General features: G+C 37.3%; 3 protein-coding genes across 3 annotated transcripts; all 3 read left to right on the forward strand.

Annotated features, from left to right (window-relative positions):
- Positions 1-1,204: 1,204 nt before the first annotated feature.
- Positions 1,205-1,999, forward strand: LOC149040696 (neuropeptide SIFamide receptor-like). The gene has a single exon (XM_089181596.1). It carries the CDS (start codon positions 1,205-1,207, stop codon positions 1,997-1,999), a length of 795 nt encoding a protein of 264 aa, XP_089037722.1.
- A 6,673-nt stretch (positions 2,000-8,672) lies between these two features.
- LOC149040697 (RYamide receptor-like) lies at positions 8,673-9,761 on the forward strand. Its single transcript, XM_089181772.1, has one exon. It carries the CDS (start codon positions 8,673-8,675, stop codon positions 9,759-9,761), a length of 1,089 nt encoding a protein of 362 aa, XP_089037898.1.
- Positions 9,762-10,259: 498 nt separating this feature from the next.
- LOC149040698 (substance-K receptor-like) lies at positions 10,260-12,671 on the forward strand. The gene is made up of 2 exons (XM_089181597.1): positions 10,260-10,297; positions 11,996-12,671. Exons 1-2 carry the CDS (start codon positions 10,260-10,262, stop codon positions 12,669-12,671), a joined length of 714 nt encoding a protein of 237 aa, XP_089037723.1.
- The last annotated feature ends 1,705 nt before the right edge of the window (positions 12,672-14,376 follow it).

Consider the following 14,376-nt stretch of genomic DNA (forward strand, 5'->3'; position numbering starts at 1 on the left):
ATTGATTAAAGAAGAAGCTTCCGTGAGCACAATTCTTGGTACCTTCCGCCCAGTTTGCTCACGCAAGCTAATTTCCTTCAAACGCCCCAATAGTTGTTTGAACTGTGGTTTCAGGATTTCCGACTTTAATGTTTATATAACAATCATTTTAAATATTTTAGACTCAGCCTGTAAAATGAAAGACTTTTTTCGATCAATAAGCTGCTATAATTAGATGAGAAAAAATAAAGTCTGATTTAAATCCAAGATGAAATAAATAACATCAAAAAAAGCTATGCGGACTGGTTTTTCTCTCATAAGCTAAATTGTTATTACGGTTATTCCTCTCAAGTTCCGTATTTATCGGATTGACGCCTCACCTCGATTATGGGCCCTCCCCTCTCCTTCTGCTTCCCCCTCCCCACCCCCCTGCTTGCAAAAAAATCGTAGTGTATAGGAGGAGGCACTTTAGAAGGCGATGGTTAACGGTTAAAATGTCGGCCATTTTACGGCTAGCGGTTAAATTCCTTCCTTTGTGATTACTAAGAAAATTTTTACTGTTAACTTTTTTGCGACTAAAGGTTAAAATTTGCCAATTTTTCCGCCTAACGGCTAAACTTTTAGGCCGTTTTATGCCTAACGGTTAACCCGATCGAGAGCCTCTAAGAGGAGTGTAACTTATTCAATATTTCCTTACAATCTCGAAAATCATTGCCTATGGTACATCTTCGTGTATTCTAGGTAATTAGAGTTAAAGTGCCCATGACACGAAATTTTTTTGGCGTAAATATTTAGCTTATTATGTGTAAAAACCAATTTCCATAAAAGAAAAATTTCAAAAAACTTAAAACTCGGTTTTTTCGGGCCCTAAAGCGCTTTTATTTTGTCTTAAAAGTGTCCCGTGGACTGGTAACGAATTAGCGGGTGATAAAGTAGAAAATTTGTGAAACTTTCTTCTAGATTTGTCCTACTTCCGGCTCCACCATAGTTGCCGACGGCAATTTTAAAAACAGCTATTAACTGGAAAATGCAAACAAAATTTCGTGATCTATAACAACAAACCCAAATAAAGACCTAAAATAATAGGTTTCAGTGTGCATCATCAAAATAAAATATTCAAATTTTCACATCACTTCCACAGCAAGCGGTAATACAAACAGAGGTGTTTGTGACTTCCATAAGATAATACTTGACTTTAACGGTGACTGAAGAACGCGTCTACGAAATGTCCACGAACTTGAGCGCAACAATGAATGCAACTCAGCCGTCGAACTGCTATAATCCCACAGCATTGAGGATTGGGCACACAATTGCTTACTGCGTAATATTTATTATTTCTGTGGTTGGAAATTCCTCTATTGGAATAATTGTTTACAAGACAAAAACCATGCGAAAACCCATCAACTATCTAATTGTAAACATGGCTATGTCAGACCTATTGTTCCCGATATTCTTGATCCCGAAAACTGTAGTAGAGATACATGACGATGATTGGCCCATTAGAGGCCATCTTGGCGAGGTTTTGTGTAAGCTCGCTCCTTTTTCAGCCGACCTCTCCTTTGCTGTGTTAATTCAGAGCCTTGTGCTGATAGCAGTGGATCGATTTGTAGCTGTGGTATTTCCCCTCCGTTCTCCGCTCTTCAGTTCAAAATTGTATCGCTTCTTTATTCTCGCCACGTGGATCACTGCCATGGCTACATCCATCCCGTATCTGGTCGCGTTCAAGCTGGTCGAATATGATCATGAGTACAAGTGTGTGCGGCAATGGATGCGTGTTTTTGACGATTCCTCGTCGGTGACAAAATACTTTATGGCACTTTTTATTGCATTTTTCTATATTCCCTTCGTTCTGATGTTTATTCTATATCTTGCCATTTTTTTGAAACTGAAGTCCAAGAGAGGACAAGGCGAACACTCAATGAACGCTCAAATTCAGCGCTTGAGAAGGGAGAGAAATGCGCTGAAGCTTTCCATTGCTATTGTGATCACAGGTACCGAACTGCTTAAATCCAGTTACTGAGGGAAAGAGAATCGGATTCAACTTTGCTAACAGCTTTTATAAAATAAAAAATAAATAAATAAAGACAGGAAAAAAGTTAATAGGCGAGTAAGGAAAGAAGTTTTTACTGTGGGAAAAATCTTTTGGATCTGTTCCTCATGCAGAACTAAATCCAACTCAGTAATGTATTACCGTCTTTATTTTGTATTTTGTTATTTTCTTCCCCTGCGAGGCGTGATCTGAATTAAAAAGGCAATAAAATTAAGCAAATGACTGGAAAGCAAATACTGAAATAGCGTTATTTGTTGAATAACGTTTGACAGCTGGTTCCGTGTGATGACAGCCTATAATTATTGAAGGAAAATGTTCCAAGATGTAGTGCACAGTATTTTAAAGGATTATAGAGAAACCAAGAGTTTCTTTTGAGAAAAACCCAGTAAACTGAAAAATTCAATTTTACTGTTTTCCGTTGCCATCAACGACCGCATAAACGCACTTATGTTAAGTGCTCTAGTGAGGTCATTTATTCAAGGTGTAAATATTACTGAGTGGCAAATGTCATGAAGACCCCGAGGTAAAAGCAACTTACAAAGTGGCCGGTGATATGAGTGCTAAGGAAGGAATTGATGAAGTTTAAATAGCGCAAAATTTCTTTCAATTCTCGATCAATTTTTTTTCCTAATTCAGTCAAACCCCAATGTCCTATTTACTTCTTTGATATCTCTTTTTATTTCTGACGCCAAAGAATAAACAGATGTTATTCTTTCTATTGCTCTCAATATATTTTGATCCCTTCAAGCAAAATTACGCTGCTTTGTCTTTGTCATACAGTTCTTATTTTAAAAGTTGGGTTCAGAGCCAAAGATTGGTTAAAAAAAGGGAAATTATCGTTTGCCTAAAACAACCTCAGGGGTACGGTTCATCGAAACCGATATTTATTCTTTTTTTACTCTTTAGTCTTTTTGTTATTCGTTGATAGTCGTATCACCTGTTCTTTGTTTTACCGCGGAGACTGAAATTTGTCGCTCAGCGATGTTTACATTTTGAATAGATGGCCTCGCCGAGGTACATATGGTTGATGAGCTTATGCAGTCGTTTAAGTCAACTATTTATTATCCATTCGCTATTATGCTTTTTAAACTGAAAGAAAGAAAATGCAAAATTTTTACAGAGCGCTAGCGGCTTTACGCGATACAAATGGCCGGAATACGTTGATTAAAAAGCTGTCACCGTCGAGAGAATTTCGAAACCCGTTAAATAGAAAGCGACTTATTAATTGAGCTGACAGTTGGAAATCCCCAAAAGGAATGTTTACACGAAAAGTAGTCTCGCAATATGCAAAGGTGTTTGAAGATAAAGACCGATTAATTAAGTTATTATGACAGAGATAATTTACCATAAGGTTGTTTTTTACCTATTGTTTTTGTAGTTAAATAGGACAAATGATAGGTTTATTATTATCTAAAAAGTCATTTCATAACAGTCACAACATGAGTCAAGAAGAACATGGAACTTCAATTTCTAAGATTGATCTTTTCCAGCACTGGTCATTTCAGTTGGCGCTAAACTTAAATGATCCGCTCAGCTGAAGGGAAGTTTCGTGAACAAAGTACCATCAGGCACAAGCTTATTAGATTCAAATTGCTAACTAGGGTTGAGCCCTGTGCATAAAAATTATGTGTCAATACCGACATATTTCATCGGGAGGTCTTTCAAAAGACAGTTATTAAGTGGCGTTTTTAATGCTGAACCAAATGACCACTGAGAAAAATAAAAATTACTGAAACCATCAATTCGTACCACGAAAGATCTTAATATGTGAACTGGAATCGGGAAACTACTATACATGTTGTATTTCAAAACGTAATACGTTTTAACCTTAAACAATCCTAACGGCAAGAACATGTAGTTTAACAAATGAATTTATATTTTTAGTTGGGGTTTTGCGAAGTCTACAAATGGGTAGATATGTTTACCGTCACCTACAGCGCCACATCTCAACTTCAGCATAACGTATGAGAGCGGTGTCGAATTCTAAATTTGCCGTCGGGGTTTCCGTTCCCAGTGGACGCAAATTTTTGGTCATTTCACGTTGATGTTTTGCAGAGGACGGCTAAAATAATGAAGGAAATTTTAAAACGCACGTGCTGAGCTATTTGTTTTACCCATTAGATCCTTCGTTTGTTCCGTTCTCGTCTGGGCCGTCTGAGTATGATCATATTTCTGAGTTCGTAAAAATAAAGCCAGATCAGATGAGAAAGTACAGAGAAGTGGTTCATTAACTTGATTCACATCTATGACCATCTATGGCTTAAAAATGAATTTTTAATTTACACGCTCAGAGATTCGGAGTGTCTTCCTCAGGTTGCAATTCTCTTGTGGGTTCTTACACTCTATTTAAATAAATGTTTGCTTCACTCAATTTATGGAATAAAGTCTGATTATTAACAATATAAATTATAATAGCCATTAGCTGGACGGAAATAATCCAAAGTTGTCTGGCAGGTATTAAAGCTGAAAGTAGACTGAAAAACGTTGTATAGTCGCCTTTTGCAATACCATTTGCCGTTAACGTCACGCTTAAACTTTTCTATTTTAGAAAAACTTCTTTCTCATGCATGATGATTCTGAGACAAGCTGTCAACTGTCATTCAACATCACTAAATTATTCTATTACGGTAGTCGCCATTCTATCATGTGCTTTATTCATGTTTGCCTTTAGATTCAGATCACGCATTGCGTTCAGCTACCTTCCTTAAAAATGACTTGTGTTTCGTCTTTTATATGTAAATAAATTTCTCTAAAATTGTTGTTTTCACTTCTTGTCTTCCAAGTCTATCTGTAATCATACTCGTGATCAACAAATCGGACTCCCACCTCGCAGTCGTTCGATTTAGTCGATCCCTCGTATGATTACAGACCGAATTAGACTTCACTCGGTTTTATTACCATCACTAATCTGTTTCGCTTTCTATGGAAATTATCATCAAGGCTTTAAGAGTCTCTTTAGCTGATTTCTTTCTGGTTGACCTAGATGCTTTTTAAACCGAAAGAGAGAAAATGCTAAATATTTTATGGAGCGGCTTTACACGATATAAATGGCCGGAATACGTCGATTGAAAAGCTGTCACCGTTACAAGAATTTCGAAAGTCTTTGAGCAGAAAGCGACTTATTGATTAAGCTGACAGTTGGACAGCCGGCAGTTCTTCCTGGTTGACCCATATGCTATGTTGTAGTTTGAGCCCCCGAGCTGTTGCATGTTCGCTCACTAGCTTACGATGTTTCTGGTGCAGGTACACTATAGGTCAGCTTTACTGCTGATATATAACAGAAATGGGCAAATTAATACGACTTTGAAGTGAAACTCCTTCTTTGAATAGTCACGAACGAAGTTTAAAGATTGGGATACAACTCAATCGACCCCGCTAAAAAATATATATATAAAATTTCTTGTCTACTAGTATTCTGGCACTTATTAATTCAAAAAGACCGGTTAAGGTAGTTGAAATAAACCAGGATCTTCAAACTCCTTAGAAAAACTCACTTCAGACCGCACGACTTCGTGTCTATACCTAACTGGCAGCTCAAAGATTTTTTAAGAAAATTTTTATAACGGCTTAAACCGTTATTTAGAATAATTATGGCTTAATGATCGTTTGATATATATAATTCTAGGTACATATTTTGTAAACACTTTTTGTAGAGCGCTATCGTTGAAATTTTTCCAAGAGGTTATAGGATCAGATAAAAAAATAAGATCGAATTGATCACATGTAGAACCCAGTAAATAAAGACAAAACATATTACATAACCACAGCCCTTTCATGACTTTTGTGTCAGCGAAAAATTAACCCGACCACGCCTTGTCATATATACCAGAAAACATATAATGAAAATCCTCTTTTTTCACAATGAAAAGAAAGTTAACTTATTGTTTGAATGAGTGTGCTTGAAATAGGTTTAAACGAAGGGATGAAATTATATTGAGAGCAATAGAAAGAACAACATCTGTTTATTCTTTGGCATAAGAAATAAAAAGAGATATCAAAGAAGTACATGGGACATTGAGGTTGACTGAATTAAGAAAACAAAATTGATCTAGAATTAAAAGAAATGTTGCGCTTTTTAAACTTCATCAATTCCTTCATTAGCACTCATATCACCTCCACTTTGTATTTGCTTTTACCTCTGGGAGTGCATGACATTTGTCGCTCAGTCATATTTACACCTTGAATAAATGACCTCACCAGAGCACTTAACATAAGTGCGTTTATGCGGTCGTTTATGGCAACGGAAAACGGTAAAATTAAATTTTTCAGTTTAATAAGTTTTTTCTCAAAAGAATCTCTTGGTTTCTCTGTGATCCTTTAACATACTGTATACTACATCCTGCAACATTTTCCTTCACTTATTATAAGCTGTCATCACATGAAACCAGCTGTCAAACGTTATTCAACAAATAACGCTATTTCAGTTTTTGCTTTCCAGTCGTTTGCTTAAGTTTTATTGCCTTTTTAATTTAGATCACGCCTCGCAGGGGAAGAAAACAGCCACCTTTCATTTTCACTTCATTTTTTCTCCGTTTCCCGCTCCTCAATTACCAGGCCGTTCTCGCACACACATTCCTCGCTTTTTGTTTGCTGATATTAGTTTTTCACGACTCATTCTGGCTTGGAAACTGACATCCGTCAATCGTCTGGTACAAAAATAGTATGCAAACAAGCGGTCAATTAAAAAATACAAAAATCAGCATCAAGTAACTGAAGCACAAATTTATGATACGTATTGAAAGCGTACAAAAACCTTTACAGTTTTACGCCGTAAATACTGTAGCAATTAACAAAGATGTTTATAAATAAGGACATGCATGTTATTTTGTGGCAGATTCTTTCCGCGAGGTAGTATCGCTTCCTTACAGCTAATTTTTTACGAAACAAAATAAAAAATGCGATAACTAATAAATTCTCAGGGAAGTCTCTCCTTTCCTTAAAGTGAATGTTGTAATTACCAGCTGTTTACATACACGTCAAGAGAAGAAAATAGACTGAGAAAATGGAACTTTCTAAAACTTTCCTGAGGCCAATGATATTTCTATTTAAAGTAGAATTATCCAAATGAGATCATTCCCAACTCTGCTAATCAAAATGAAGGTTCAGGTACATCTGTCGATATTCTTAAATTTCTGGAGAAGCTAACGTATGCAATTTAGAACAATAATAATATCTATGCAAATCATCACTGCGTTCACTTAAAAAAAGAGCGTTCAGAGCTGTTGGCTGAATGTCGGCAATGTGATCGCAACGATGAATGGAACACAGGTACCGAGCTACTTAAATCCAGTTACTGAGGGAAAGAGAATCGGATTCAACTTTGCTTACAGTTTTTATAAAATAACAAAATACAAAATAAAGACAGGAAAAAGTTAATAAGCGAGAAAGAAAAGAGTTTTTACTGTGGGATAAATCTTTTGTATTTGTTCCTCATGGAAAACTAGATCCAACTCAGTAAAAGAAGTTGGACTAAAGAAAGTAAATGAAAGGTATTTGTCAGTAATCAGCTTTGTTTTGTTCATTGAGACTAAAGGTAGCCCCCCGAGAACTACTCAGTGCCAAAGCTTGGTTAAAGAAAGGAAAATTATCCTTTTCTTAAAACAACTTCAGGGATACGGTTCATCGAAACCGATATTTATCCTTTTTTACTCTTTTGTCCTTTTGTTCTTCTTTGATAGTCATATCACCTGTACTTTGGTTTTACCGCGGGGACTGAATTTTGTTGCTCAACGATGTTTACATTTTGAATAGATGGCCTCGCCGAGGCACAGAAGGTTAATGAGTGTATGCGATCGTTTAAGTCGGTTAAAGCAACGGAGATATCATCTTTGCTCGAATACAGAAACAAGATTAAAGGAAAAATCTGCATCGTAAGCCATATGAATTCTGTCATGTAAATTTGTTAAATTATTACAAGTTCTCCTGGTGAATTATGAAACCATACCATTTTTCTCGCATATAGGAAATCGGCTTTGTCCCGGTGTTTCCTTCCCTTTTATTACAACTTCCTGAAAGTTTTCTTTAAAACTCCAACCAGTCTACTGAGCAACAAGCTCAGGCTAATTAAACTTTCGATGGCAACATAATTAAAAATAAATTCTGAATTGAAAAGAAGACTTATGAAGCCATACCATTTTTTATCGCACATAAGGAGTCGGCCTTATATTGTCCTGTACCCTTCCTTTTTGTTACAACTTCGTGAAAATTTTCTTTAATACTCCAATAAGTTTACTAAGCAACAAGACTAATCAGTAAGTTCGAGGCTGGATTAAACTTTCGATGGAAATATAATTAAAAATAAATTCTGAATTGAAAAGAAGATTGTAGATCTTTTCGCTACCATCTGTCAACCGTTATTCTATATCAGTAAATATCTGTGGCTGGGCTATTTCTGGAGCCATTGGAACAATATTGACAATGATTTTAAAAACTCATATAGGATGGGCTCCTGCTTATAAACTTGAGAAAATTGTCCCTTTTGCCGACAATATTTGAAAAAGCATATCGTTTGCTTAATTTCGGACAACAGCTGATTCCAACCATACTTTTCTTAGTTAGAGGTCTCAGGTGAAGACTGTCGATTTTCTAGAATTTTCCAAGGCATGTTCATTAATTAAACACGTGAAAGTTTCATCTATATAAGATGGATAGGCTGTGTTTTCATCCAGTCGAGTTTAGGTACCCACCGCAAGGCTGTTGGCTGAAGAAAAACCTGATCTCTTGGTATCGAAAAATGTCTGCAAACGTGACAGCAATGGTGAATGGAACACAGTCCATGTCGAGCTGCTTCAACCCCACAGCGAGAAGAATTGGAGGAACCTTCGCCTACTGTCTGCTATTTGTTGTGTCGCTGGCTGCGAATACCTTCATTGGAATAATTGTCTATAGGACGAAAACTCTGAGAACACCAATCAACATTTTGATTGTAAACATGGCAATCTCCGATATGTTGTTCCCGATTTTCTACTTTACTCGAATTCTTGTACGATTAAACACGGCCGGTCACTGGCTGGTTGGCGGTCCCCTTGGCCGAGCAGTGTGTAAACGGAGTTCCTTCGCTACAGATGTCTCAACTCTAGTGTCAATTCAGAGCCTGTTGTTGATCGCAGTGGATCGATTTGTAGCTGTAGTATTTCGTCTCCGTTCCCCACTGATCAGTTCAAAGCAGTGCCGGTACTTCATTCTCGTCATTTGGATCGTCGCCACGGCAGTCTCTTGCCCAAATTTGATCGCCTGTAAAGTTCTTGAGTATTCAGAAGGGCTAGTTTGTTCGTTGCAGTGGAATGACACATTTGGAGAGTCCCTATCGTTGCAAACCTTCATACTGGGATTTATCGTTGTTACCAGATATGTCCCTTTGGTTTTGATTGCCATACTTTATTTTGTCATTTCCTTAAAAATTAAATCGCAGAAGATTCCAGGGAAGCAATCAGCTAACGCAAGAGAACGGCGTTTGAAGAAAGAAAGAAATGTTCTTAATATGTCCGTTGCCATTGTCTTGGTGTTCGCCGTATGCTTCTTGCCATTCAGCATCTACGCCTTGCTGTTTTTTTATTCATCAAACATGGCTATGAGGTCATCTTGTGGCATGCAATACTTTGGAACTATTGCTCTTCTTCTGTTGAACTCGTACTGTGCTGTAAATCCTTGCATCTGTTTTATCTTCAGTGGTAATTATCGTCAAGGTCTCAAGAATCTCTTCGGTTGTTTTCCTACAGGCGAAGCTGCTTAGTTATCGTTTTCTCCCCAGCCTTCTGCATGCTGTTTGGATTTATCCGCGCATTGATGTGGCTGAACATGCCCGCCGTTTCTTTAGAGAGAAATAAACAGAGCAGAGAAATTTTTGAGACGCGGGCAGCAACAGGAGAAAGAATAAAACTAAATCTGGCGCGATTTGACACTAATTCATCGACCGTAAGGAATAAGAACGTTTAACTTGCGGCTGCCGTCCGCGTCTGCCGTCGATGCTTAAGCTCCCTAATAACTACACTTACGAAGTAGTTGGTGCGGCGAAACCCATCCATCAAATGATTTACTGTTTGGTGACAGCAAACTTTCCACATTTTACAACTCTGGCCATCTCTTTCTGACTTGTTGAAACTGTTCGTAATCCCTTTTAGAAGAGCCTCGCTATATTGCTTCTGAAATTTTTGACTTGGCACCCGAAAAAAAACAGCCCGTACGTATTTTCAACTGGTCAGGCAAAGTGACAATAGACGTTGTTGAGATAATGTGGGATCTCCTTAAGACACACGCCAGCGGCAACGCGTAATAAATTAAAGAAAAACTTTAGAGCTGAAGTTAATCAGAAAGGGAATACTGTAAACGTTGTAGCGGTAACGTGTAATAAATTAAAGAAGAAGCTTTAGAGTTGGAGTTAATCATTAAGGGAATACTGTAAACGTTGTAACGGCAACGCGTAATTGATTAAAGAAGAAGCTTCCGTGAGCACAATTCTTGGTACCTTCCGTCCAGTTTGCTCATGCAAGCTAGTTTCCTTCGAACGCCCCAACAATTGGCGTTTTTGCGACTAAAGGTTAAAATTTGCCAATTTTTCCGCCTAACGGCTAAACTTTTAGGCCGTTTTATGTCTAACGGTGAACCCGATCGAGAGCCTCTAAGAGGAGTATAACTTATTCAATATTTCCTTACAATCTCGAAATTCATTGCCTATGGTACATCTTCGCGTATTGTTATTATTTATCATTTTGTGGCGAAATAAACTTAATACTTGCTGAAAATGAAGAAAATCACAAAAGCGTCCTCCTCGAATAAGCGGTTACTCTGAAAGTCTAAAAATGTATTAAGCGCCCAGGGCGTTTACTCGAAAAAATACGGCGATCCTCGTTTTACGCACATACACGACGTCGATTTAACCACGAACTTAAATGAGAATACATTGTCGGCGGAAAACTGCAATCCCTTCCTGATAGATTATGCTGATGTTCTGAAATTGACTTTCATTACTGAGAGTTTTGCTAGAACGCAGCTTTTGACAGGCTAACCCCAAACACTTAAAGTAAAGAATGCTTCATCATGCTTCATGAGTGATAATTACTCAGTGGTTTTATTTTTTCTTAAAAGTGTCCCGTGGACTGGTAACGAATTAGCAGGTGATAACGTAGAAAACTGTCATACTTTCCTCTAGATTTCTCCTACTTTCCGGCTCCACCATAGTTGCCGACGTGTCTTCACAGTTTTCTACGTCACAGCTATGTAATATGATCACTTTTGCCGCGCGCTTAATGGCGGTACTTTTTGGCCACCTAATCGTACTTTCAATGCACAAAAAATTGGTCAAGAAGAACTCGCTAGACGCTAAGGTCGATTATTTCTAACTTTAAAAACAGCTATTAACTGGAAAATGCGAAAAAAAATTTCTCGTCACAGGCACTTTAAGACATGATCCATGACAACAAACCCAAACAATTTAAAAATTCAAACATCCCTTTTATAATTTCTTTTTTCACCTGCCGAAATGAGTTAAAGAATTCTAGCTAATTAGAGTTAAAGTGCCCATGACACGAAATTTTTTTGGCGTAAATATTTAGCTTATTATGTGTAAAAACCAATTCCCATAAAAGAAAAATTTCAAAAAACTTAAAACTCGGTTTTTTCGGGCCCTAAAGCGCTTTTATTTTGTCTTAAAAGTGTCCCGTGGACTGGTAACGAATTAGCGGGTGATAACGTAGAAAACTGTGAAACTTTCTTTGAGATTTGTCCTACTTCCGGCTCCACCATAGTTGCCGACGGCAATTTTAAAAACAGCTATTAACTGGAAAATACAAACAAAATTTCGTGATCTATAACAACAAACCCAAATAAAGACCTAAAATAATAGGTTTCAGTGTGCATCATCAAAATAAAATATTCAAATTTTCACATCACTTCCACAGCAAGCGGTAATACAAATAGAGGTGTTTGTGACTTCCATAAGATAATACTTGACTTTAACGGTGACTGAAGAACGCGTCTACGAAATGTCCACGAACTTGAGCGCAACAATGAATGCAACTCTGCTGTGTCAATTCAGAGCCTTGTGCTGATAGCAGTGGATCGATTTGTAGCTGTGGTATTTCCCCTCCGTTCCCCACTGATCAGTTCAAAACTGTGTCGCTTCTTTATTCTCGCCACGTGGATCATCGCCATGGCTACATTCATCCCGTATCTGCTCGCGTTCAAGCTGGTCGAATATGATCATGAGTACAAGTGTGTGCGGCAATGGATGCGTGTTTTTGACGATTCCTCGTCGGTGACAAAATACTTTATGGCACTTTATATTCCCTTCGTTCTGATGTTTATTCTATATCTTGCGATTTTTTTGAAACTGAAGTCCCAGAGAGGACCAGGCGAACACTCAATGAACGCTCAAATTCAGCGCTTGAGAAGGGAGAGAAATGCGCTGACGCTTTCCATTGCTATTGTGTTAGGGTTCGCTGTATGCTGGATTCCATTCAGTATTTTTGCATTAGTACGTATGTTTGCAGATGAAAACAATGCTACAATATCCTGTGGATTCAAACAGTTATTAGAGCAAGTTGCTCTGCTACTGAGTCGAACAAATAGCGCTATGAACCCCTGCATCTGTTTTATTTTCAGTGGAAATTATCGCCAAGGTCTTAACAATCTCCTTGGCTGTTGAGTGAGTTGCCAGGGCTAATAAAGATGCAATGTAACATCATGGCAGCCGCTTTGGAATATAATAAGAATATAATAAGAATTGTTTGTAAACTGAACTGAAACTAAATTAAATACATCATTATGAAAAGTAAAGAACATCCACACTGAGGGGTTTAGAAACGAATCTGTTGCCGTAAAAACATTTTTTTCCTAGGGGTGAACCGTTGATATGCATTAAGGAATCCTGTCAACGTTGCATTAGAAACAACTATGAATAAAATATACTAATCAAGTAGTACCTGATAAAATCTTACAGTCATGTGCATTAGAAAGGGTTTTAATTCCTGTCGGATATAGAATATCATCTTCATTTGGATTATATTATAAATACTATACAGAACACAGGGAGAAACTTATCATTTTATCAATCACTTTATCGTAGATATGACCATATCAGATGTATTAATCCAAATTTTCTAGATTCCAAACGCTCAATCACCAACTTTGTTTCGTGAGGAAACATTTACTTTGCATCAAATATTGCTTACTTCTGGTAAGAATACCATATAAGAAAGTTTTTAATTTGGCCTCGTTTGTTCAAACAGGTGCTCATACTGGTAAAACATTAGCAAACACTTACATAGAGATTCAAGAATAGGACGCGATATGCTGGCGGCATCCTGACGCAGTTATCAAATATTTGATTCTCTCAATCGTATATTGTGGGTTGAAAAAATATCTGAAAGAGGAAAGCTACTGACAACAGAATATAAACATTTAATATTCTCTTGCTACTGATTAAACAATTCTGTTCAAAAAGAGTCCGCTTAATGACGTCTGTCAGATCTCTTTTCTTTATTTCGAATAGCAACATTCAGTAAATAAAGTCTTCTTGTCTTCCCTCCCCCTCAATTTATTCATGGATCTCGCCTGTCGGAAGCTTACAGTCAGCAAAGACAGGCGAGGAGGCAGGCGCATAAAAGATGGCACGCAGAGGTTTCCTTGGACGTAGTTTCGTTATATATTTCTTAATTGAAATAAGAGAAAGGGCTGCCAATGACTCACTTATTTAGTACAAAATTGTCGAGAAATCATGACTAGTTAATGATATGAAAGAGATCACGGATTCTTTTACACTTTACCCCCCTATAATTCTGATTAAGATTTCATATATAATATAAACATATTCAAATTAAATAAAGACAGACGAAAAGATATGAACATGTTCAAATAAAGACAGACGGAACTTAATCACTTCTTACTACAGGCTTCAGATAACACCCAGTTTTCATGAAGCATAATGGGGGACGAATTTTAAAAATGTCTTTTTCCTTTACACTTTGGCCGTCAGAATCGAGAAAATGTCAGATCTGTGAAATAAAGTCATCTGTGTCGGAAATTCGCTCTCGTGTTATTGTATGAAAATTTCCCAAACGCTTCTGATGGAAAAAGTAACATTATCTATTCATCAGACAAAACAGTAATATGGTCTTGTGGATTTTAATATTTCACGGAGATTGTCCGATTTTGATGTACTCATACTGTGCTGTAAACCTCTGCATTTGTTTTATTTCCATTGGACATTACCGCCAGGGTCCTAAAAATCCCTTCATTTGCTTCTCCATAGCGCTAAGGGCTAATCAGGTTGCGCCGCCGTAGCTAGGCCACGCACTATAAAATGCTAATTAGTCGCAATCAAGGATAAATTTCGTCCTGACTGTTTTAAT

This window comes from Pocillopora damicornis, chromosome 9 (genome assembly GCF_964200805.1).
Source record: "Pocillopora damicornis chromosome 9, jaPocDami1.2, whole genome shotgun sequence".
NCBI classification, from domain to species: Eukaryota; Metazoa; Cnidaria; class Anthozoa; order Scleractinia; family Pocilloporidae; genus Pocillopora; species Pocillopora damicornis.

Excerpts from the sequence above, each read along its gene's own strand:
- LOC149040698 (XM_089181597.1), top strand. The coding sequence starts at position 10,260 with ATGTGGGATCTCCTTAAGACACACGCCAGCGGCAACGC. Across the intron at positions 10,298-11,995 it reads ACACACGCCAGCGGCAACGC|AACGCGTCTACGAAATGTCC; the intron begins GTAATAAATTAA and ends CGGTGACTGAAG.
- LOC149040697 (XM_089181772.1), top strand. The coding sequence starts at position 8,673 with ATGGATAGGCTGTGTTTTCATCCAGTCGAGTTTAGGTACCCACCGCAA.
- LOC149040696 (XM_089181596.1), top strand. The coding sequence starts at position 1,205 with ATGTCCACGAACTTGAGCGCAACAATGAATGCAACTCAGCCGTCGAAC.